This window comes from Procambarus clarkii, chromosome 80 (genome assembly GCF_040958095.1).
Source record: "Procambarus clarkii isolate CNS0578487 chromosome 80, FALCON_Pclarkii_2.0, whole genome shotgun sequence".
Classification (NCBI taxonomy): Eukaryota; Metazoa; Arthropoda; class Malacostraca; order Decapoda; family Cambaridae; genus Procambarus; species Procambarus clarkii.
The window spans coordinates 17,596,757-17,623,427 of record NC_091229.1 but is presented as its reverse complement, the minus strand read 5'-3'; the positions used below and the strand labels follow the sequence as shown (position 1 = coordinate 17,623,427).

At 42.2% G+C, this 26,671-nt stretch overlaps 1 protein-coding gene across 7 annotated transcripts in view; it reads right to left on the bottom strand.

Moving 5' to 3' along the window:
• The window catches only part of LOC138349498 (protein CREBRF homolog), a 156,477-nt gene that overhangs the window by 11,558 nt on the left and 118,248 nt on the right, over positions 1 to 26,671 (bottom strand). For 4 of the 7 annotated variants that reach the window (XM_069314834.1, XM_069314835.1, XM_069314833.1 and 1 more), the window contains 6 exons: positions 13,934 to 15,026; positions 13,484 to 13,588; positions 12,309 to 12,513; positions 7,677 to 7,785; positions 7,243 to 7,328; positions 4,864 to 5,126 (listed from right to left, as the gene is read on the bottom strand). In XM_069314834.1, the coding sequence (XP_069170935.1) occupies positions 4,864 to 5,126; positions 7,243 to 7,328; positions 7,677 to 7,785; positions 12,309 to 12,513; positions 13,484 to 13,588; positions 13,934 to 15,026 (1,861 nt within the window). The remainder of the gene's footprint in view (positions 1 to 4,863; positions 5,127 to 7,242; positions 7,329 to 7,676; positions 7,786 to 12,308; positions 12,514 to 13,483; positions 13,589 to 13,933; positions 15,027 to 26,671) is intronic. The other 3 variants (XM_069314840.1, XM_069314839.1, XM_069314837.1) reach the window with 2 other exon arrangements.

The following is a 26,671-nucleotide window of genomic DNA, read 5'->3' as shown; positions in this document are numbered from 1 at the left end:
GAACCAAGTAGGCTCAGGAATCTGTACACCAGTTGATGGGACCAATGAGCCAAAGCTCAACCCCTGCAAGCACAAATAGGCGAGTACACACACAGACACACACACACACACACACACACACATGCTACTAAGTGGCTCTCAGAACTGAAGGGCAAGAGCTACGAGGAGAGGTTAGAGGCATTACATATGCCAAAACTAGAAGACAGAAGAAAAAGAGGTAATATGATCACTACATACAAAATAGTAACAGGAACTGATAAAATCGATAGGGAAGATTTCCTGAGACCTGGAACTTTAAGAACAAGAGGTCATAGATTTAAACTAGCTAAACACAGATGCCGAAGAAATATAAGAAAATTCACCTTTGCAAATAGAGTGGTAGACGGTTGGAACAAGTTAAGTGAGAAGGTGGTGGAGGCCAAGACCGTCAGTAGTTTCAAAGCGTTATATGACAAAGAGTGCTGGGAAGACGGGACACCACGAGCGTAGCTCTAATCCTGTAACTACACTTGGGTAATTACACACACACACACACACACACACACATAATTAGAATTCCAGAGAACAACATTGAGCACATAAAGGTGTCTAGAAACAAAGTGGAAAGAATGCTCAAGGAGCTAAGAACAAAACAGTTGGACCAGATGGAGTTTCACCATCTGAGAGAATGTGCACCTGAGCTCTGCATTCCACTTCAACTGATTTTTTCAGGCATCCCTGTTTACAGGACTTGTAGCTGTAAACCACATGTGAACCTATGTGAACCCATGTGAACTACTGTGATAAACAACTTGTCTTAAATTAGTAAAGTCTGCATCAACGTGATGTCAGAGTCGTGATTCTGTTTTATTACCAACCATGTATTCAGCCATCTTTGCACCGACTGATCACATGCAAAAGTGCCATCTTTGCATTTTATACATCTTTGAACAACGTAAAATGAGCATGTATGTGGAATGATTGGGTTTGGAAGGCTGGCCATTAATGTAAGAATGTACTGTACTACTTATTACCGATCACAGCTGACCAATCACAGTTGAAAGGTCCAAAAGTAGCACCAGATCAAACTTAATTCCAAGGCATTCCAAGGGAGTGCGCAGTAATACTGAAAAGTGCATAATCTTTTCAATTATGTCACCTCAATTCTCATCCTAGGTTTTTCATTTTGGAATCAATGTGTTTGCAATAGAATTCCCTACAGGAATATATGCATATAAAGTCCAAAAGCCCGGTGTACCACCCACAACAAACCAAGAAATTGGCAGCATGTTGCCCGTGAGCGCGCAAAAGCAATAAAATGTGTATACTCTATTCACTTTGGTCACCTCAATTCTCGTTCTAAGTATTCTTACATTTTGATATCAATGTGTTCATAATAGAATTCCCTACAGGAGTATATGCATATAATGTCCAAAACCGCCGCACGCTCTACCCGCAGCCAAGCTAAAAGCAAGCCATGTGAGCGTACACCCATTGGCCTACCTGTTACACGCCCATATCCAGCTCACAAATGTTTAGTATTTTTTCGTTGATAACAACAATTTTCGTGTTACAGCGTTCATTTTGGTATCAAGTTGTTCCCAATAGAATGCTTTAAAAGGATATATATGCATATAAGGGCAACTGGAAGAACAACATTACAAATACGATAAGATAAAGTATAACCCACAATATAAAATGTATAAAAAACAAAAACTTTTTGTACTTGCAATCCAATGATGTTTGTAGAACATGATATGAGTTGAGCATTAGGGTTTTATCCACTCCAACTGCTCCAGGAAAACGTTTTCTAAAGATTTTCAACCTATGTTTTATTGGTGGAGTGGATGATGGGCAAGCATTACTGCTTATCCATCCAGGATTGTTTCTTGCAATGGTATTTGCTCATATGCTTTTTGCTTCAAGCAGCAATTCACTCAGTCGAACCGAGTTATAGTAGTTATCCATATACAGTATAAATGATAACCTTTGTTTTTCAGTGGTTCAATCAAGCCCACAACTGTTTCAAACGTTATCGTCCCAATTCCTTCATAAACTTCAAAATCAAAGATGTAACCAGTATGGGATTCAACTAGCATATAGAGCTTTATTCCATACTTATCAGGTTTATTTGGATTATAAGTCTTGAAAGCTAGACGGCCACACCATGCCATTGTGCCTTCATCCAAACTCAAATTTTTCTGAAGAATGTGTAATGTTTTGAATTTGTGTGTGAGATATTGCATGATTGTTTCAGCTTTGATTAGTCTGGATTGTCTTTTAGAATGGCCTTATTGTATTATAAATATGAAAATACTTTTAAATCAGTTCACATCATTTCGAAGTCATAAAATTATTGAAACAAGGTACATGCCAAAATTGACCTGTTTGCCAGTACATTCCAATCCTTGACAACCTCGAAATGCCCATCAAAATCGTCTGTGCCAAAAATCGGGCCATGTCTTTTACACTCACTGGTTCCCATCTATTGCTTGTGTTGGTCACAGTAGGTGCATTGCTTTGGGTAGCATAGAAGTTAATCTCATAGACCATAAATTTCAGCAAACTTTGCGTAAGAAAGAATTGTACATATCCCAGAGGAGTGCTAGGTACAGGACAAGTCAAGCCTGGTATTCCTGAAAAGCTGTCCACAAAGGGTGGAGTATTGTCTGTAGACCAGGCTTCATCAGAACACGTTGGTGGGGTAAGTATGGCACCCGCGGTACAAGTTATAATACCATGCCGAGCACGTGTGGCAGTATGAACATCATAATCCTCGTTCCCTTCACTTTCAATTTCATCATCATATGCTGTTTTCGTTTCAATAAATTTACTATCTAAATCACTGTCACTATCAGCACTTTCTATATCAGATAAACCATCAAATATAGCCTGGAATTTTGAGGGTGAGTCTCACCCTACTGTACTTTTGGTGTACACTTCTAGGAGTTCTTCTACTCCCCAAGTCTGGCTCGAGGCCAGGCTTGACTTCACTATCCATCTTGGAGTAAATGCAGAGAGTTATTAAAGCTGCAGTAAGAAATATAGCCAAGGAAAATAGCCGGAATGTTCACATGTTTGGGATGATTGGGGAGGCAGGAGCAGTCACTAGCATGGGACGATAACAATGGGCCTACCTCCTGGGTTGCGCTGTCTCGGTGCCTCATGGGCCATCACAGAAAATGGGAAGATGTTGGTGCCAATTTTAAAACCAGTTCCCAAAAAATCAGATGAAAAACCTGAATTTTAGCAAATTTTGTAGTTTCTGACCTCATACTGCGTCATTCCCGCATATTCCCGGAACCACGTATGAATCAGGACGTATGTGCCAATAAGCATCCTGGAGGTCCAGGGACACCATGCAAGTGCCTAGCTCCATGAGGAGACGGACCTGGGACAGAGTAGCCATCCGGAAGGAGGGGCAATAATCCCACTGGTTCAGACGGGACAAGACTAGAATGAACCTGAGGCTCGCACAGTCTCGTTTCGGAACTGGAAACAGGCAGGAAACAGACTGGAGGGACAAGGTCGTTTCGACCACGCCCAAGCAAACCCACTCCAAGATGACCCAACAGAGTGCAGGAGAAGAGGCTTGCCCCACCAACCCCAAACCTCCCGAAGAAGGAGGGGCCACCCAATGCCAACACAGCCCGCACGAAAAGACCCGAAAGGCCCACAGATCGTGGGACCAGGCGTGAGCAAACAGAGCAAGCTTAACCCCAGTGCCCCGTCAATGGGACGAACCGCAAAAGGGCCGACGCCCCTTATGTGAACCCAACCTCCGCACAGAGCGATCACCGTGCTGACCAGACGAAGACGGTTCCGAAGGCTACTAAAGCTCTGAAACTGGCACCACTGGCCCACCACACTGGGAGGAACCACGAGCCCTGGCACGACTCTTTTGGGAAGACTCATCACGGGCCCCCCCCCCCCCCCCCCAGAGAACCAACAAGTCCGATACGGGACGAAAACTGGAAGAAGCCGCCTGCAGATTCTGCACCACCACAGACTCTGCAAACAGCAAGGGACAAAAAGGCGAAGACAACCTAAGAGCCAGGGCCTAAGCGTATTCCAGAAAGGAAGCAAGCACCGCCTGCCAACACACGAGATGGGAAGCAATAAACAGCAACACCGTATCCCGCAGACAGTGCAAACAGCTACAAAAGAGCAGACGACGCACACACACTACCAAGACCAACAGCCCCAAGCCCAACGACCACAGTTCTGGCTCGTGGTCCCTGGTAGGCATAGAACTCCATGTGCATTGACTGATGCCAGGGTCTAATATATTCATATCAGCCCGGTTAGCTCCAGGGAGCCTCCGGGTCTCACCCAGAAAATGACATTTCATTACATTCAACACTGGTTTTAAGTTATGCCTGAAATGATGTGCATATTAGTAGCTTTATTTAATATGCAATCTCAGTACCTACAAATAACCCACTTAAACATATGTTTTACATATCCTCTAAGTAGTATTAATAATAATAATAATAATTATTATTATTATATTCATAAAATATATTATTATTATTACTACTACTTAGAGCTTACCCTTGGGAGCAGCTGAATAAGATGAATAATTCTGAAAATTCATATTTTTTAATTGTGCTGGCCTTTTAACTGCATGGTTTATATATAATTTCTGTGCAAACATTACAAATAAATCATCTCTCTCTCATACGTGTTAAGAAAAACAAAATAGGCGACAATAGTGAAAAACTTGAAAAATCTTGATAGTGTATAACTGAAATCTTTATTTGATATAACAGGTTCAGTCCCCATGAGTGTCTTAAATTGAGGTTCTACTGTACAGTATTGTAAAGATGGTTAGCCCTCAGTGAGAAAATAACTGCAAACCTGAGAAAGACTAATAACACTCACTGTTCCTAATCTTAACGAGCTTTTCCAAGTGCTGCAATAAGTGCGCCTGTGAGTTCTGGGGAGACGTACTGGGAGGACACTGGAGTTGTCCGTGTGGTGATGCAGAGTTGGGCAGATTACCACTCGCTCCCATTTCCACCTTTCTTATTAGCGATGATCGGGCGTCATCGATTAAAGATATCAATCCTTTGTGCTCTTGCTCTAGTCCATAGAGCTTAATCTTGTTAGCTTCATGCTGGGCTTTTTTCTTTAGACGGCAAGCCCTGAAATGTAAAAAAAATGGTGTAAGACTTTGCAACTATAAAACTGAAGAAATAGGTACAGTACCTATTTTAAGAGACTTGCAAATTATAATGTTGTGGATACAAGCATAAAGTTTCACACAAAAAACCTTATGCTTATAAACACAAGGGAAAAGCAGCATAATAATCCAGTGTTCAATGTAATGAAACAACAATTTCCGGTAAGTTCCTTGGTGGGTCCCCTCGAGCTACAGGGAAATCTTCCCAGAAAACATGTTATGTTGAGAACAATTTGTTCAATTTAATGTCATTCAGTAAACTGAAAAGATTTTTCTATCTTCAGAAGCACTTCCCTCTGCTATATCATAAATCATAATCAGCTCAAGTATATAATACTGTACAGTGAGAGCTTGCTAATTCACACTTCAGTAACCCAGATCTTTGGGTAATTCAGCCAGAACTGAGTACAAGTTCTTGTTTACTTAACTTGGACAAAAATCTGTTTTACTAAGTGGTTTTCTGGGAAGGATCCTATAGTGCGCCTTTGTGAGATGTCACCACAGAGAAAAAGAAAAAGTGGTACTCACCAGGGGCAGAGGAGAGGACAGAAAACAACTCCTATGAAAGGGGGAATTAGCAATGGAGTTGATTGCCCCAAAGCCATACATGCCCAGCACAGACTAAGAACAGTCACTAAGTAATGAGCCACTAGCTCTGTTAGGCCACTAAAACCCCCAAACCTAAATATTTATCCATCTTCTACAAAAACATGGACAGAGACACAAACTTATGAACATCATGAACCTGAAGGTAGACTGCAGGCTGGCTAAACTTGTCACACTGCAAACAACTTGAGACAAATGGAATGAAGAACCAGAGACCCAAGATCAGAGGTCTCAGAGCACCCCCCTCCTACTCCCATGCACCAATATTTATTTATTTATTTATATAAAAGAAGGTACATTGGGATTGTGAGGATACATAGCATAGTAATAACATTCTTGTAAAGCCACTAGTACGTGCAGCGTTTCGGGCAGAAATATAGGTGCAGGGGTAAAGGAAAATGGCTGCAACCAGACACAATAAATGATACACCCCCAGCAAGGGGGTGTATCGTATTGTATTGTATTGTCAGCAAGGCGGACAGCCCGCCTGCTTTCATACCTCTCACTGTATTTCCCACTTCTATACTTCCCGTAACCTATGCCTCTCCTTCCTCTTTACTTAAAAAAACCAGCCAAGTTAACTAAGAATCAATCACCAAAGGACCCCTTCCAGAAATCAGCAATCTCATCCTTAGCCAGAAAGGAAGGAGAGATCTGTAAGTGAAGAAAATGACCACACAGAATCTAAAGAGCAAAAACCCCATTTCTGGAGCAGTGTGTGATGCTCCGCAACCTAACAACTGGAAGTGAGCACTAACAAAAACAAAGCACTAAAGAAATAATCCCAAATCGTAAAAGCAACAGAAAACCGAGGAGAGGAGAGTTTAGTAATTTATTATGCACCCCATACTAATCCTGTGGGGTAGTAGTGGAAAGGGTTACAGAGGCACATAATGAGCTCAGGAACTGAACTTAAAAATTCATTTAATGAGGTAAGTTACAGTCTTGATGAGCTAGTTACAAATTTTAATGTATATTGTTACATCATCAATGTGCTCGAGACCAACCTAAAATACAGTCTCCAAGCCGAGCAATTTATATACGTGGTGAGCTAGTCGAGCCCATTGATGAGTTAGAGTCATCATATCTTCAGCCATGTTCTGGCCTCTGGTTTCAAGTAGGATTACAATGACTTGCAAGGGCCTGGTGTGGATGGAGCTTTCCAGGTAGTAGTAGTAATCATTAAGGAGTTAAAATAGGAGCCCCTCCCAGTCAAAATAGGATTTGGTGGAATCTCAAGGTGGTGAACTGACGATTCAGATTTCGCCTCATTTCCTTCCGGATCTGAATTTTTGGGGGGAAGTCTGAATTTCAGAGGGGGATATTTGGTGAGCAAAGTTAATCCAATGTTTAGAGGGATCTGGCATACAGAAGTCAGGATTTTCTGCAAAAAGAGCTACACAGCATTTAATTATGGTTATTGTTAAAAATAGGAGACCAAAAAGATAACAATTAATAACAATAGAACATACCGTGATGCCAGTTTATTCTTCTCCTTTCGTGACTTGGGCCTCACATTAAATGGGAGTTCTGACACTGGCGTCATATCATTGATCGTCTGTAAAGAATAAGCATGCAGTCAATAATATTATGTTCCACCTTATGGTTTCCCATTCTCAGGGACAAGAAGCCTGTCAGGCTTATCGAGGTCATCCCTAAGTCAACTACTGACCATTCTCAGGATGCATCCCCAACTGTTGCCTAACTCTTGGGTATCCTATTTAATGTAAGGCGAAAGAAAACATTACCAACCGTCTCAGCCACACCTGGGAATCGAAACCAAGATCCTCAGTTTTGATATGGAAACGTAGACCCCTATGCCACAGGTAACGATTAAAAATTCCTTTCCAGTCAAATTGAGACGCTTCAGGATTCATACATTACATTCTGCACAGTTGTAACATACCTTATTGAGTTTCTCAAGCTCACGGCCAATGTTGACTAATTTACGAGGATTGGGGGTTAGGTCATTGCCATCACCCCTCCGGGCCTTTCCGCTGTGGGTTAAAGATAAGCTGGTGACAATGCAGTGTGATGTAATACTGCTTATTGTTATGACAGTAAATATTGTTACTAGTGTAGAGCCAGAATGTAAGAAGCATTTTGGCAGATACCATAGAATAACTAGTAAAACTATGCAAATAATATTCATCATTAAATTTTGTGAAAGCACAATACACTATAACTCTGGGCTGAATTATCTAATTTTCACTATCAACTTTTAAAGAAGTAGCTCTCAAAGTTTACAAATATAAAATGTGGCAAGCATATGGCCAGTAAGATTTTCTATTTATCACCATTACCCTGTTTCCTACTTTCATGGAGTGGGAAGGCATCAATCCAGAAAATATAAAAGAGTATTGTTCATGTACAGGAAATTATATAATGTATACAACAGCATTGAATGATAATGTAATGAAACGCCATTTTCTGGGTGAGACCCGGAGGCCCCCTGGAGCTTATCCAGGCTGATATGCTAATGTCAGACTTTGGCATCAGTCATGTGTATGGAGTTCTGTGGGCCTGCCGGGGACCACAAGCTAGAACCTGGCCCCCTCAGAGAATCATGGGGAGCAATGGCCTATAGAAACCCCTGTGTGGTTGGAAGCATTCTATGTCTGCCATCAACCAGGTCAAGCACCCAGAAAGGTAGGCGTCCCAAAACAAGCCCCTATTCTGGTGAAAATTGCTACCAAAAGCCGAACAAGTGGACAGAACTCCCTAGAAAGAAATGAGCAAACGAGCATGACGTCACACGTCATCGCTCCATTGTCTGTGTAGCTCCCCCCTACCCGGGAGGGGAAAGGGGGAGCCCCAGACCCTCGCGTCGGCCATCCACCCTTCAGTTCTGGGGCTGGATATCAAAACATGCGAAAAACCGCCGACCAGGGGGGGAGCGAGAGATACCAGGAGCCTCTGGGTCTCACCCAGAAAATGGCATTTATTACATTCAAAGCTGGTTTTCTGGGGGGAAGCCCCTACAGCTTCCCGGAGCTGTAAGGGTACTACTAGTCAGCCTCTAAAGAAAAGGCCGGTGCAGCCGCGTAAGCCGGAGGGAAGGGGGGCCCACTGGTCAGACCCGGAGGCTGCGGTAGGGAAATTGGACTCGAATGCCTCCGTCGCCACACCTTTAGGGGCATCCCCCGAGACTGCCTGAGTCTCAAGACCATCTAAACCCTGCCCCGACTCTGAAATCTTCAGACGCTTTGGGGCCGGAAGCAGGGGGAAAGGGGGGACCAGAATGAACCACAACAGGGAGAAGGACAAGGGGGTGCGGACTGAACCAACATCGAAGCGACCCACACCCCCAAGTCCGGGTCCCTATAAGCAAAACAGGGCAGCCTCGGGACATCCGGGTGAGCAACCAACCGAGCGCGTTGCAACAACCTAAAGCATTCGTGCAATGCCTGCGCCGCCTGTACTCGTAGAAGATCATCAGTAGACTGGGTAAACAGAGTCACCAACAAGCAACAGAACTCGCAGGATTCCGGGTCAAAAGTGTCACCGACCCAACAGGCAGCGTGACGGAGGCAAAAACAATGAGAGTCACCCTCAGACAAGGGGACCAAGCAACCCTCGAACTCGCACGAAGCGAGGGGGAACTCCGGGGTCACATTCATCAGACCCATGCGCCCCCGTGGGGTTTCCCAGGGTCGTGAAACGGAACTCACGCATAGGGAATCACAGGCAGGGTACTGCTAACCAACACCCAAAACTACCAAGCAACTTTCTAAAGCTGAACCTCAGGGACGTGTACACTCACAGGGACCTAGCAGGGGGTACTACCAGAAGAAAACCGTATTAGGTCAAACACTAAGGGAGGCAAGCAAGGCAGATTCCTCCACAAGGCACAAAAAAAAAAAGCAAGAGGACAACATACCCCAAAGGAACAGAGCCGGCCGCTATGAATGGTGAAAACAAGCTGCGCAGCACCCTGCGCCCCTTACCAGTGCAAACTGCCTCTTACCCTAAGATAAACAAGGGAGACAAAACATCGAAGCACACAAACTGCGGCCGAAAAACCGAGCAGTGAAACAGCCCAGCAGAGGCAGGACCCAAGGAACATGTGGAAGATAACCCCAAGCCTGAAGGGCAGTACTTACAGGGCACCTAGGAAAGGTAACCCTAGGCGTATGCAGCCCGAGTACTGTAGAATAACTCCTGGCTCTTGCACTCCTGGAAGACAGCCACCACACTTTAAGCACAGTGCTGAAAAATCACTGGAGCCAGAGCACACGACCTCTGCCTCTATTATCAGCCTTAGAACTGAAGGGTGGATGGCCGACACAAGGGTCTGGGGGCTCCCCCTTCCCCCTCCAGGGGAGGGGGGGAGCTGCACATACAGCGGCGCGGCGACATGTGACATCATGCTCGTTTGCTCGTTTCTTTTTGGGGAGTTCTATCCACTTGTTCAGCTTTTGGTAGCAATTTTCACCAGAATAGGAGTTTGTTCTGGGATGCTTACCTTTCTGGGTGCCTGACCCAGTCGATGGCAGACAGAATGCTTCCAACCACACGAGGGTTTTCCATTGCTTCCCATGCCTCTCTGAGGGGGCCAGGTTCTGGCTCGTGGTCCCTGGTAGACCCACAGAACTCCATACACATGACTGATGCCAAAGTCTGACATTAGCTTATCAGCCTGGATAAGCTCCGGGGAGCTGTAGGGGCTCCCCCCAGAAAAAGACATCTACTTGTACGTAAGACAAGCCTAGCTCCAGGTTGGGTTCAGGGAGTAGATGAACTCTCAGAACTAAATCCAGGTAAATGCTAGGTAAAAACCACAGACAGTCAATACTACAAAACTCTAGCAAATTATTTACACCAGTGCTACAATTTGATAAGTTGTCATATATATTTACTTATATTTAGTTTTATGAGTTCAAGTCTCTAAATATGGCCAGGGGCTCAGGCTTATCTTGTGATAACTTGATCACTAAGGCTGTTGTATATAGCTATCTAAGTTCCTCTAAAAATAAATCCACTTTTGTTCAGGCAACATTCACTCCTGCATTAGCTGTTGGATATGGATCTGGATGGGGTTCTGGGATTCTTTTACTCCCCAAGTCTGGGCTAGCACCAGGCTTGACTTGTGAGGTTGTTGCTTGGAGTGGTCTGCAGGCCCACATATCCACTACAGCCTAGTTGGTCCACCATTTCCTGCAGAAAACTGTCCAGTTTTTTTTCCATAAGTCTACTGTTGTTCCAGCAATATTGCTTATAGTTACTGGGGAGGATACTGAACAACTGTGGACCTCTCATGTTCAGACAGTGTTTACAGATTGTGCCTCTGCCACCTCTACTCTTCATTTGCTCTATTCTGCATTTTCTTCCATATCATTCACTCTAAATATTTTGTTATTTTATTGTGCAAATCCGAGACCTAGCCCTCCAGCATTTTCCAAGTATATAACATTTGATACTTCTCTTGTCTCCTTTCTAGAGAGTACATTTTGAGAGCTTTGAGATGATCCCAGTAGTTTAGGTCCCTTATCATGTCTATTATGTATGACGTATATGTTCTCTGTATTCCCACTATTTCAGCAATCTCTCTGGTTCTGAAGGGGGAAGTGAGTATCAAGCAGTACTCAAGCCACGTTCCTTCCCACTTCTTGTACAATACTTAATCCCATACTTAATGCACACTAGGTCATGTTTGCGTATCATCTTGGGCTTTCTCTTTTCTGTCCCTCAAATACACTTGCATAAACATATTCACCAATTTGTCATTAGCATTGTCTTCAAAAAAACAAATAATTTCATAATACTCATCTCACTCTTATGATTTACCCACATTTTTATTCTCACAACTTTCCATGACATTTCCATTCCTCACTCGGTCCTCCTGACACCACTCATGCCTCACATATATATGAGTAGGCACTGAAATCCACCAAGGCCATGTAATCCTCAGCTATTTTCACATGCTATGTCCACTAGCTATATCAACGCAAACATCTGTCTGTTCATCCTCTTCCAATATGGAAACTATATTTTATCACTGATAAATTATTAAGTATTTTTTGTATTCTTCACATCATATACTTTACCTAAAACTCTTAGTAAACTCATGCATCTATAATTCTTACTCTCACTGCTGTCCCCTTTTTTTTTTATACTGTACAAAGGAACAATCATAGTTGTTTTTCCAATCATCTGATACAGTCTTACTTTCATATACCGTCTGGTAAACACTCTTCACCTTTTCTATATCTTGATTTCTGCTGAATTTAATCATTTATGTACAGTACATCTATCAGCAAGGCCTGCAGTTTTCACACATTTCAGCTAATGTATTAATACACTTAACCTTTACATATATTTTTCTAATATTTTATCCAGCACTCTTCAAACACTGTTAAAACTAATAATGTAATGCTCATATTTGCACTCCATTCATCAATTCAACCTAATTCAATCCTTCAACAATCCTAAGTACATAACAATACTCTCTTCACCATAGTATATGAATGCTCATTAACTCTGCAATGTGATGAGGGTGTAGCAAGTGTTGTACTCTACAAAATATTTTTAGAAATACCTGTGTTTGATCCCCTGGATGGAGCAGAGAGGAGAAAAGACTGGATCCATGATCGTCGGCAAACTGTGAGGGTCGCGCTGCTGTTGGTTAATGCTCACACGCTGCCCCTTGGGTCCCTTTGCTTGGACGTTATACTGCCAGAAGTATCGCTCTTTCTTCCCCAGAGAACTTGAGAGACTGCCTGTGTCTTCACTCACTACTGAGTCTGAAAAGTAAAGTGGTAATTGTAAGTGTATTCATAATGGCTAAATTTTGATGGCAAAATCCTGAATTTACCAGAGGGGGCCACTATTTCTAATGGTTTTAGTGAGAACAGGAAGACAGCAGCTTGTCAAAGGTCCCCATCCCCCATTATTTGCTTAATCAAATAATAATTTAGTTACCTTATCCCATTATAAATGAAGAAGTGCTGTATTGCAGAAATGTAAGGACAGTAATTTAAAATTTCATATGATTTTGTATTTTCATATACTGTATAGTATTTAAGACATGGTTGTCTGTACAGAGCTACAGTATCTTAACAAAAATAACCTATTAGCCATATCCAGATTTTCACATCTTCAAAACTCGTAATCAAGAAATAAATCACAAGTGAAGAAATTTCACATATAAGTATCAAAAACATTTAACTTTCCAACTACTGCAATGCGCACCAACACATACAAATGAGAATAACAAAGGCCTTGAGAAAGAATACAAAAGGATAAAACTGTTTTTAATATCAAAAGAAACTGAAACCACTATGAACTGTGTGACATTTGGTATACAAGTTAAGGTAAAACTGGCCTGTAATTCAGTGCCTCTTGCCTGTCACCCTTTTTGTATATTGGGACCACGTTAGCTGTCTTCCAACTTTCTGGTAAGTCTCCTGTTTCCAGTGACCTGCTATACACCATAGAGAGTGGCACACTTAGTGCTTCTGCACCTTCCTTTAGTATCCATGGTGCGATTCTATCAGGCCCAACAGCCTTTGTCACATCCAGCTCCAGCAGACACCTTTTGACCTCATCACTGGTGAGGTCAAAGGTGTGCTTGATCATGGTGTGCTTGATCATTTGGCAAGCGTCAGTGCAAATGTGTTTACTACAGTATATACTGTACAGAAAAACTAATTAAACCAATATATTTACTTTGAATTCAAACACAAAATTAAGAATAATATAGTTGAACTTTACCATTATCAGACTCGGAGTCATAGTGTTCGTTGTCCGATTCATCATCTGAGTCAATACCTTCATCTATGGACAGATCGTGACAACCTGGAGACAAAATGCCTCCAACTGAAACAAAATATGTACAGTATAATTAATGTTATTACCATGCAAAAAGAGTTTACATAAAACTAATTTACATTGTTATAATATTTACCAAATAAAATGTCCTGTCTTAGCAAATGCATTCTATTTCAGTTCCAAACAAATAATATTTCTGAATTCTATATTTGTTATGCTTAGTTAAGCAGTATTATATTTAATTAAAACTAAACTAAATAAAATAGGTCATTACTGTATAGTAAATACAGTACTTATTAATGTACTTGTGAATATAAACATCTTAAATCTTTCTTTTATAAAATATATTTTGCCAAAAGATTTCTATTTCTGAAGGAAATTAGGTACGCATACCTGTACTAAGAGATGAAGCAGAACCACCAAATTCTTCTGCCAAAGAACCAGTTGACAAAAGGTGTTGTCTTGGTTCTCTTCTTTGCCATGCTTGTTCTAAAGAAAAGTTTCGAGAAGGTGCCGAGGACGAGAGCCGAGCAGAAAGCAATGGGTTGGCAGCCGAGAGGGAAGTAGGTCGTGGAACGGACTGTCCCATGGGAGGTTCTTGTGGTGATGGCACACCCTGTTGCGAAGATACACTGTTGGGAGAAAGTGGGGCAGACGGGGATCGCAAGAGTAATTCCTGAAGCGCTGATGTAGAGCCTGAAGCCTGATTCAAACTGTGATGCTGCTGAGATATATTTTGTTGCTGTTGATTTGAACCTGGGCACTCTTCTATGCTCCCTAGCTGATTGTTGGCCGGTTGTCCGGGAAATGATGATGACGTGAGAAGTGGATCACGCCAGCCTCCACCTTGAGGAGGAAATGATGAAGCCAGCAAAGAGAACAATGATGTACTCTCTGCTTTAATTGGCTGAGATGATAATGATGTATACATGTAATTGGATGTTGGTGTAGAAAATCCCTTGTTGACACCCAATACTTCATCAGGGTGCACTGACACCATGGTGAGGGGTGAATTTGGTTGATCAATTCCTGTACTGGTATACTGCTCTGGCATAAGTAAATCATCAAAGTTTACATCATCGAGCAAAGCGTCATCTGTTGAATTTAAGCCAAGTGTGTGACCTGGTAGGAAGTCATCAACACCAAGCAGGTCATCTAATGGCTCCAGTTTGATATCCAGGTCAAGGTCCATAGACTGAGGTGGCCACAAAGATGGTGAGTTTGGTCCAATTGGAGAGAGACCACTATTGTCTTGATACATGGGGGTAGAAAAGGTTATGTTGCTATCCCACTGTGGGCCTAAGCTGTTTCCTGACTGCTGATTTGGGACTGGGCTGTGGTCATCCATCTGTAGGACCATTGTGGAGAGACTTTGGAAGTGATGGCCCTGTGGAGGTCTGTTCCCTGGACCTCGGGGAATAGGCACACCACCTTTACCGCAGTCCATCATCATTCCACCGTCACAAAACTCAAGTAGGAAATCACTCTGCAAAAAAAAAAGAAAGGTATAAGTATATTAAAATGAAGTATCTGTCATTTAAAAAATCATAATTTCAAGGATAAGATACAACAGTGCTGCAAATTATAACACGTTTTTCACATGACGGTCATGACAGCTAAAGACTTCAAGTTCTGTGTGGTGGGATTTAGTGCTGTGTAGTAATCTCTGAAGATAACTGATATGTCAAATCCAGTAGTTTTCTCCATGCTAAAAAGGTCACATCACTCACAGAAGTTCTGTTTGGCCTATTGTGAACCACAGCCAGAACCTAGCCCCTCACAGATGCACAGGAAGCAAGTGACAATTCCTCACACCACAGGGAAACCATCAAGAAAGTCAACAAAGCATTACAGACAATTGGAGAGTTCACAGAAACAAAGCCTCAAAAACTGCCAAAAAAATCCCCAAAGAATTCACACAACAAGGGATTTAATCAAACTAAAGCAGTCCCCATGGTGTAGTGGTAAGGCACTCACCTGGCATTTCGCGAGCACTTTGGACTAGGTTCGTATCCTGGCTGGGGAGGATTTACTATGCACCAATCTTTAACTGTAGCCTCTATTTACCCAACAGTAAAATAGGTACTGGGTTTTTAAACAATTTGGCGGATCGTATTCCGGGAATAATAGGATTGAGGACTTGCCCGAAACACTGTGTGTGCTAGTGACTATACAAGAATGTAAATAGTCTGGTATATATAAATAAATAAAAAAAATAAAAAACATAAAGTTACTGTGTAGATACTGTAAATCATAACTACCTTTTACTTAAACTTCACCACTCTGGTACCTGAGGCCTAGCTCTCGACTATATTTGTATGCATCTCAGTGACAGACACCAATATGTAGCTATCAATAGCATAACCTCCCTCACATTACCATTGACAGCAAGGGTGCCACAGGGCAGCATCTTGGGACCTCTGCTATTTCTTATGTACATCAATGATTTTCCAAATGTTTCTAACATTCTTAAACCTATACTATTTGCTGACGATACTGCTAGTACCTTTATCAATTCTGACCCAACCCTTACACACTAAATAATACTGTCAACAATGAATTAAAGTCCACTCATGTATGTCAACCAACAAACTTACACTAAACATAGAAAAGACCTACTACATTCTATTTGGTAGTAAATTATCAAATTAGATTCAACTTCAGATAGACAATGTTAACATTTCCAATAAAAATGAGGGAAGTTCCTTGGTCTATACATAAAAAAGATATTGAACTTCAGCACCCACATACAACATAGCCAAAAAGTCTCAAAAATGGTCAGTATACAGTATTTTCTAAAATCAAATATTACATTCCCGATTCTGTTCTCTTCTCATTATACTACGCGCTAATCTATCCCTATCTTACAGACGGTATCTGTGCATGGGGTTCAACCACTGCAAAGAACTGTACCTAAAGTCCATTGTCTCCCGGCAAAAATCTTCTATCAGAACTATAACAAACTCTGTCTTCAGACAACACACAGCCCCTCTGTTTAAGTCCCTTAACATGCTAGAAATACACTCACTCCACACATTCTCATGTGCTATCTACTTGTACAAAATCTTGTTCCTAAATGCAAATCTTGATCTGAAAATTTTCCTTGATAAGTATTCACCTAGTTGTATTCACTTAGTTGTGTTTGCGGGGGTTGAGCTTTTTGCTCTTTTGGCCCGCCTCTCAACTGTTAATCAACTGTTTACTAACTACTTTTTTTTCTTTTCTTTTTTTTCCCCACACCACACACACACACACACACACCCCAGGAAGCAGCCCGTGACAGCTGACTAACTCCCAGGTACCTATTTACTGCTAGGTAACAGGGGCATTCAGGGTGAAAGAAACTTTGCCCATTTGTTTCTGCCTCGTGCGGGAATCGAACCCGTGCCACAGAATTACGACCCCTGCGCGCTATCCACCAGGCTACGAGGCCCTGTGTAATAGAACCTATGACCACCACACCAGAAATAAATATATCTTTGATATCCCCAAAGTCAAACATAATCTGTGCCAACACTCCATGCAAATAAAAGGTCCCAGTCTTTGGAACTCACTCCTTGATGAATAACAATAGTCCAACCCATCCCCTGTTCAAAAGTAAAACCAAAAATTATCTAATTTCATCCTCATAGTTTCCTACTTTATGCTTCAAACTCACAATGTATCTTGTACTACCCACTTCCCCAATACAGTATTAGTATTCAAGATATATATCCTTACAAGTGTAATCACCTGTTAACATACATTGTAGTTATTTGTTGATATAAAACCTTGCTATAATGTACCTTTTCATTTTACCTGATTTATTAAGAGTCAAGGACCTGCGTGAAACGCTATACTCATTAGTGACTTTGCATGAATGTCAAAATACCAGTCTTATGTAATCTCACTAACCAATTGTACCTTCTTGTAAATAAAAATTATTATTATTATTATTGTTATAATAATAACAATATTATTATTGTTATAATAATAATAGTAATATTGTTATTATTGTTATTATATTGTAATAATATTGTAATAATATTGTTATTATATTAATAACAATATTAATTGTTATGGAATTAACAATATTAATTGTTAACAAATGGAATGTACTAGGAAGTGATGTAGTGGACACCATACACAAAATTGAAGGGCCCAGAGAGACATGATCACCACATACAAAATTCTCAGGGGAACTGACAGGGTAAACAAGAATGGATTATTTAACATGGGTGGTACACGCACAAAGGGACACAGGTGGAAGCTGAGTACCCAAATGAGCCACAGAGACATTAGAAAGAACCTTTTCAGTGTCAGAGTAATTAGTATATGGAATGCACTAGGAAGTGATGTGGTGGTGGCTGACTCCATACACAGTTTCAATCAGTAGGTTGACGGTTGAGAGGCGGGACCAAAGAGCCAGAGCTCAACCCCCGCAAACACAACTAGATGAGTACAGTTTCAAATGTAGATATGATAAGACCCCTAATAGGCTCGGGAACCTGTACTCCAGTTGATTGACAGTTGAGAAGCGGGACCAAAGAGCCAAAGCACAAATGCAAGAGCCCCCGCCAATGCAATAAGGCGAGTGCCCTAGTACAGGGTAGTTTCCCTGAAACATGACCCCATCTATCTGGTTACTTCATGTATCGAACAAGTCAGTGTTCCCAGGCTAGGACTCAACCCCAAACGAATTCGCTCATAGGGCGATTACCTCTCATAATGTTCTATGTATGTATTATGTGTGTCTGTATATGTATGTCTATGTATGTATTAACACGATGTACTGAACGGGGTGAGCGGTCCGTCTAATTACCACAAGCTACACAAGCTTCAGAAAGCTTCCTGGCAATACGTTAGTAATGAATAAATATGATATATTTACTCATTATAATGTTGGTGCTGAATGTACAACACGAAAAAACATAATTATAATCTGAAAAAGTATCTTTTTATAAAGAAATTAGACGAAAATAAAAAGATGGTGACGCCAAATCAAGTCGACGATCCAAGCTTCGGCTAGGTTAGGTTAGGTTTGGTTTAGTTAAGTTAGGTTAGGTTAGGATAGGTTAGGTTAGGTCAGCCTAACTTAACATATCATATTTATTCATTACTAACGTATTGCCAGGAAGCTTTCTGAAGCTTGTGAAGCTTGTGGTAGCTTGTGGTAATTAGACGGACCCGGGGTGAGAATAGCTTGAGCTACCTCATCCCTTTGTGCGTATTTTACCTCAATAAACTTATGTCAATTTCAATTTCAATTTCATAGGGGGAGTTTGCTACCACTACGTCATTGGGCACTAGCTTTCTCAATAAAACACACAAGTAACATTGAGTAATTACGTCAATATGTATCTAATCAACATCCATAAATATCTAATCAATCTTGGCCCTTAAAATGCGCTTAAGAAAGCTATTAAAACTATCTTTTCTCATAGTATCAATGACTTGAATACAAATAAGGATTAGTTGCAATCATTGTATATGGGCCATTCAGCTCTGTGGAGAAATTGGAGGGTTCTAAATTTTCTGCATAAAAAATAACTTAATTGAGCGCAGAATGTTGGGAATTCACGCATCTACCAACATCACAAATGATGAAAACAGTAAATTTGTTAACAATAATGAAAATCTTGTATAACATTTTCAAAGTGAAATATCAATATATGAAAACTTACCATTAACTAAAAGTAATTAGTGATTAGCCTATTGATAACCACTGAATTTGAATGCAACATATTGTTCGTCATGCACACACAATATACACACATGTGCTCTTATTTAGTGTATATACACTGAGTTTACTGAAGCACTGAACTATATTCTGGCCTTAATATTCCTCCAAGGTTGATGGGCCTTAACCCCAAACCAACCTATGTTTGAGTATATTGTATAAGAAGTGCTTATTTTGATTGTAATTCTTACTGTACATGTGCGTTACAAAGCGTTTTTGTTTTTTGTCCTTATCCAGTCAAAAGTATCATATGACTGCTATGAATCCATAAATGTGTAATTTATATTGTCTTATGAATCCATAAATGTGTAATTTATATTGTCTTATGAATCCATAAATGTGTAATTTATATTATTTACTATAACTAAGACAAGATGGATGGCATGAGAGAAATGCTGTACATGTATCTTCAGCATTGTTTTAGGACTGGGCAAAAGTTCAGAACAAGGATGTGATCTCTGCTATAAGGCACGTCGCATTTCTAGACAAGACCAGCAGCATGAATGAGCAATCGTCAAGGATAGGTGTCTGAGGCTCTTGTTTATGTAAAGCAGAGACCCAGTACAAGGTGCAACCCCACGCCACCATGATTGCAAAACCTGCAGAGGGACATACAAGGCTGTGCATGGTCCAACCACGATGTTCATACCGATGTTTATTATAATTCGGAACAGCTTTCCTCAAAATGAATAACGCTGCCTCTGAGCCAAGGGCAGGTTCATGGAAGCAATTAATAAATCAACAAAGCATTAGAGGAATGGGAAACGTGCCCAACCATTTCAGTCCCGCCCAAGAATCAAACCCTGACTCCCCGATTGTGAGTCGAGAACGAAACCAACTGTGCTACGAGACAATAGTAGACAATAGTGGCCGGTCGGCCGAGCGGACAGCATGCTGGACTTGTGATCCTGGATTCGATCCCAGGCGCCGGCGAGAAACAATGGGCAGAGTTTCTTTCACCCTATGCCCCTGTTACCCAGGGGGCATAGTAAAATAGGTACCTAGGTGTTAGTCAGCTGTCACGGGCTGCTTCTTGGGGGTGGAGGCCTGGTCGAGGACCGGGGCGGGGACACTAAAAGCCCCGAAATCATCTCAAGATAACCTCAAGTGATAATACCCATTACAGACGTGAGAAAAGTAACAATTGGACGACAGAAACTATATCATGAGTCAAGAACTAGATCACTCCACAACAAAGCAAAGCTGCAATTGTTTCCTTTACACAACAGATCGCGTGATCAAAGCCTCGTCATATCCGCTGTAAATTCCTGAGTAATGATTGGTTGAGGTTTTCAATTTTGATATGGGTACGATAATGGAGCAGAGGAGTGCCCTCTATAGTGGTGAAGGACTGACAACGGACTTGCACCACCCTCATGAGTAATTTAATAGAAAAATCAGGACATAATGAGAGAATGAACATAAATAAGACAAAACCTTTGCGTTAAGCACTAAAAGTTAAATGTTTTCATAGTCTCACCCATAATTTTCAGCTGCATGACTCATCCTCTGCAACTGTTGATATGTCAACAATTTTCTCTGGTGAACATACCATTGCCAATTTGGCCGGTGTGAAGATATGCACTTTTTCCGCTTTGAGAAGACATTAAATCAAGGTCGGTCCATATCTAACTTTCCCCAGAGTCCATTACTATTTATATACAGAAAGTGCTACAATGTTTCCTTCTCAAACCTACAGGAGCTTTTTGCTCATAACCCTACTGCTAATGGTTGAAAAATAAGCAAGTGGGCATCCCGCATGAGCCAGGGGTCTGTACGTGCCGTTGAGTTGTGCAACACTGACAACTTGCATACATCAGTCAGGGCATCTCCCCACATCCTCACACCACGCTATACACATTTCAAGGTGTATTTATTACACAAGCTGCAGTCAGTTGTGTACCAATAATGCAAGTTGCTACATATTGTCTTCCCATCTTGGCGCCATCTTTTAATAATTGCTTAAAACGCGGCGAGAACTATACGTGTTGAAACGAGTTCTAGTTTAACTATGCAGAGAATGTTACACTAAAATTTTGACTTTCCAAGGGTCTAGGAATGATTTAAACACCTTCACTTTCCATTTCATGTGCGTGGGTTGGGTGATTTAGTCAAATTAGATTATTATAGCCCCCGTACCCATCGTGTAGGTGGTGGGGACAGAGATAAGTCACGCAATGGCTTCAGGAATAGGACCCAAATGGTCTTTAAGCTACGCAATTTACATTTGTTTTAAACTAGTTGCATACAGTTTTCATTTGCCTAACACGTGCACCCACACCCATCCAGTGGGTGGAAGTGTGAAGGTTAGTCCCATAACACAAAATGAGTTGAAACATTGAATGAAAATGGAATGTTAGCAGAGACTAACCGATAGCGGTATCGCTTAGGAGTCTGTTGATTTTATTGGATGTTCGATAGATATGTTGCTCGTCTTGCAAGCTAGCGGGGTGGTAGATGGGATAGCTGGTGCAGTTTTCACTTTGTCTCAGATATATGAAGTTTTGTTTGTTCTTGGTGTGTTGTAATTTACGTGAAGGTCATTAACCCGAGTGGCCTCGACGAGGACAGGAAGGAGGTCGTTTATCGAAGACTTAACACTTAACACGAACTTAACACAGTTTTGGCATTTACGGCTTCGGCGGGTAGGCATTTCCATGGGTTTATAACCCTGTGGGTGAAAAAGCATCTCCTGCTCTCTATACTACATTGTGGCTTGTTGATGCTGAGCCTACAAGCAATACCATATTATATCGAACGCCTTGAAAAGGATATACTTTCGCTAATTTACTAGTTCAATTAGCTTATTTGAAATTCACATGAAAGGAACTTTTTTTTTCTATCATCAATATATTTATTGTATCTGTGATTAGCGTCAGACACAAAAATGTTACAATTGTATCCTAAAAAAGAGTTGCTTGTAATTAAGGTTAAGTGTAGCCACTTACAATTAATTTGTAAATTTGAAGATTCTTACACACCTGAGACTACAGATAGAGCAAACATGTTGGTCCGAAGGCCACAGGCCCAGTTGTTTATGCGGACGTCCCCGTTCAAAATATGAATGACAACTGTACCAGTAGATAGTGCAGGGAACACTCAGTGATGCATCCTGTCTTCAGTGCGTATGTACCCTCGAGGTAATTAGTTCAAAACTAATACATAATTATTGTTATTTTCTACTACTATTCATGGTTATGTTAGGTTAGGTGATGTTAGGTTTAGTTATGTTATAAGTTTGGTAATGTTATCACAGTGTATTTATTCTCAAGCATGTGAAATATAAAATTTGAAAACTACTTGAGTACAGGCGATGAGTCACAATAACGTGGCTAAAGTATGTTGACCAGATCACACACTAGAAGGTGAAGGGACGACGACGTTTCGGTCCGTCCCGGACCATTCTCAAGTCGATTGAATGGTCCAGGACGGACCGAAACGTCGTCGTCCCTTCACCTTCTAGTGTGTGGTCTGGTCAACAAGTAATCTTTGCTACATCTTGGGGATTTTAGTGTGTTAGAGAGAAATATATGTAGTAAAAATAAGAATAAAAAAGGGATGGTAGAAACGCGGGGTCCAAGAGCTAATACCTCGATTCTGCTGGCACAAATAGTAAACACACACACACACACACACACACACACACACACACACACACACACACACACACACACACACACACACACACACACATTTACACACATGTAAATGATCTCCCAGAGGGTATCGATTCATTTCTCTCAATGTTTGCGGACGATGCTAAAATTATGAGAAGGATTAAAACAGAAGAGGACTGTTTGAGGCTTCAAGAAGACCTAGACAAGCTGAAGGAATGGTCGAACAAATGGTTGTTAGAGTTTAACCCAACCAAATGTAATGTAATGAAGATAGGTGTAGGGAGCAGGAGGCCAGATACAAGGTATCATCTGGGAGAGGAAATTCTTCAGGAGTCAGAGAAGGAAAAAGACTTGGGGGTTGATATCACGCCAGACCTGTCTCCTGCAGCACATATCAAGCGGATAACATCAGCGGCATATGCCAGGCTGGCCAACATACGAACGGCATTCAGAAACTTGTGTAAAGAATCATTCAGAACTTTGTATACCACATATGTCAGGCCAATCCTGGAGTATGCAGCCCCAGCATGGAGTCCATATCTAGTCAAGGATAAGACTAAACTGGAAAAGGTTCAAAGGTTTGCCACCAGACTAGTACCCGAGCTGAGAGGTATGAGCTACGAGGAGAGACTACGGGAATTAAACCTCACTTCGCTGGAAGACAGAAGAGTTAGGGGGGACATGATCACCACATTCAAGATTCTGAAGGGGATTGATAGGGTAGATAAAGACAGTCTATTTAACACAAGGGGAACACGCACAAGGGGACACAGGTGGAAACTGAGTGCCCAAATGAGCCACAGAGATATTAGAAAGAACTTTTTTAGTGTCAGAGTGGTTGACAAATGGAATGCATTAGGAAGTGATGTGGTGGAGGCTGACTCCATACACAGTTTCAAGTGTAGATATGACAGAGCCCGATAGGCTCATGAATCTGTACACCTGTTGATTGACGGTTGAGAGGCGGGACCAAAGAGCCAGAGCTCAACCCCCGCAAACACAACTAGGTGAGTACTAGGTGAGTACACACACACACACACACAGGGGCCTCGTAGCCTGGTGGATAGCGCGCAGGACTCGTAATTCTGTGGCGCGGGTTCGATTCCCGCACGAGGCAGAAACAAATGGGCAAGGTTTCTTTCACCCTAAGTGCCCCTGTTATCTAGCAGTAAATAGGTACCTGGGAATTAGTCAGCTGTCACGGGCTGCTTCCTGGGGTGTGTGTGTGTGTGTGTGTGTGTGTGTGTGTGTGTGTGTGTGTGTGTGTGTGTGTGTGTGTGTGTGTGTGTGTGTGTGTGTGTGTGTGTGGTGTGTGGAGAAAAAAACAAAAAAAAAAAAAGTAGTTAGTAAACAGTTGATTGACAGTTGAGAGGCGGGCCGAAAGAGCAAAGCTCAACCCCCGCAAAACACAACTAGTAAACACACAGCCTAGCCTAAGCCTAAGCCACTAGACTAATCCTAGAACTAAGAGGCATGAATTACGAGGAAAGGCTGCGGGAAATGCACCTTACGACACTGGGAGACAGAAGAGTAAGGGGAGACATGATCACAACCTACAAAATCCTCAGAGGAATCGACCGGGTAAACAAGGATAAACTATTCAACACTGGTGGGACGCGAACAAGGGGACACAGGTGGAAACTGAGTACCCACATGAGCCACAGAGACGTTAGAAGGAACTTTTTCAGTGTCAGAGTAGTTAACGGATGGAATACATTAGGCAGTGATGTGGTGGAGGCTGACTCCATACACAGGTTCAAATGTAGATATGATAAGAGCCCAATAGGCTCAGGAATCTGTACACCAGTTGATTGACAGTTGAGAGGCGGGACCAAAGAGCCAAAGCTCAACCCCCGCAACCACAAATAGGTGAGTACACATAGGGGAGTACACATCTTAAATTATATTTATGACAGTATGGTTACATGATCATAGTCATGTGAAAACTATATTTTCAAGTCAATTTGTATAAATTGATTTAGGTCATATAGCAATTGAAGGCTATATATTAGTCGACCTGGTCAATGTGACGAGGCTACATCTCAACTATGGGACGAGGCTACAGCTCAATTATGGGACGAGGCTACAGCTCAATTATGGGACGAGGCTACAGCTCAACTATGGGACGAGGCTACAGCTCAACTATGGGACGAGGCTACAGCTCAACTATGGGACGAGGCTACAGCTCAACTATGGGACGAGGCTACAGCTCAACTATGGGACGAGGCTACAGCTCAACTATGGGACGAGGCTACAGCTCAATTATGGGACGAGGCTACAGCTCAACTATGGGACGAGGCTACAGCTCAACTATGGGACGAGGCTACAGCTCAACTATGGGACGAGGCTACAGCTCAACTATGGGACGAGGCTACAGCTCAACTATGGGACGAGGCTACAGCTCAACTATGGGACGAGGCTACAGCTCAACTATGGGACGAGGCTACAGCTCAACTATGGGACGAGGCTACAGCTCAACTATGGGACGAGGCTACAGCTCAACTATGGGACGAGGCTACAGCTCAACTATGGGACGAGGCTACAGCTCAACTATGGGACGAGGCTACAGCTCAATTATGGGACGAGGCTACAGCTCAACTATGGGACGAGGCTACAGCTGATCTATGTGTCGAGGCTACAGCTCAATTATGGGACGAGGCTACAGCTGATCTATGTGACGAGGCTACATCTCAACTATGGGACGAGGCTACATCTCAACTATGGGACGAGGCTACAGCTCAACTATGGGACGAGGCTACAGCTCAACTATGTGTCGAGGCTACAGCTGATCTGTGTCGAGGCTACAGCTCAACTATGTGACGAAGCTACAGCTCAACTATGTGTCGAGGCTACAGCTCAACTATGGGACGAGGCTACAGCTCAACTATGGGACGAGGCTACAGCTCAACTATGTGTCGAGGCTACAGCTCAACTATGTGACGAAGCTACAGCTCAACTATGTGACGAAGCTACAGCTCAACTATGTGACGAGGCTACAGCTCAACTATGGGACGAGGCTACAGCTGATCTGTGTCGAGGCTACAGCTCAACTATATGACGAAGCTACAGCTCAACTATGTGTCGAGGCTACAGCTGATCTGTGACGAAGCTACAGCTCAACTATGTGACGAAGCTACAGCTCAATTATGGGACGAGGCTACAGCTGATCTATGTGTCGAGGCTACAGCTCAACTATGTGACGAGGCTACAGCTCAACTATGGGACGAGGCTACATCTCAACTATGGGACGAGGCTACAGCTCAACTATGTGACGAGGCTACAGCTCAACTATGGGACGAGGCTACAGCTCAACTATGTGACGAAGCTACAGCTCAACTATGTGACGAAGCTACAGCTCAACTATGGGACGAGGCTACAGCTCAACTATGTGACGAGGCTACAGCTGATCTGTGTCGAGGCTACAGCTCAACTATGTGACGAGGCTACAGCTCAACTATGTGACGAGGCTACAGCTCAACTATGGGACGAGGCTACAGCTCAACTATGTGACGAAGCTACAGCTCAACTATGTGACGAAGCTACAGCTCAACTATGTGACGAAGCTACAGCTCAACTATGTGACGAAGCTACATGTGGTTTCGACTCTTAAGATCAAGATATTTTAATTCACACACCCAACCCACAATTTTTATCATTTCCGGGTTCGTGTCTTCCTTTACATCAAGTAACCGTGTATATATGACTATATTTTAAGCTAAAAACATTATTTAAAAACAAAAACAAAAAACACACAGGGTACAGGGCTAGTAGCCTCGTCTCCGGAACCAGGCTGGG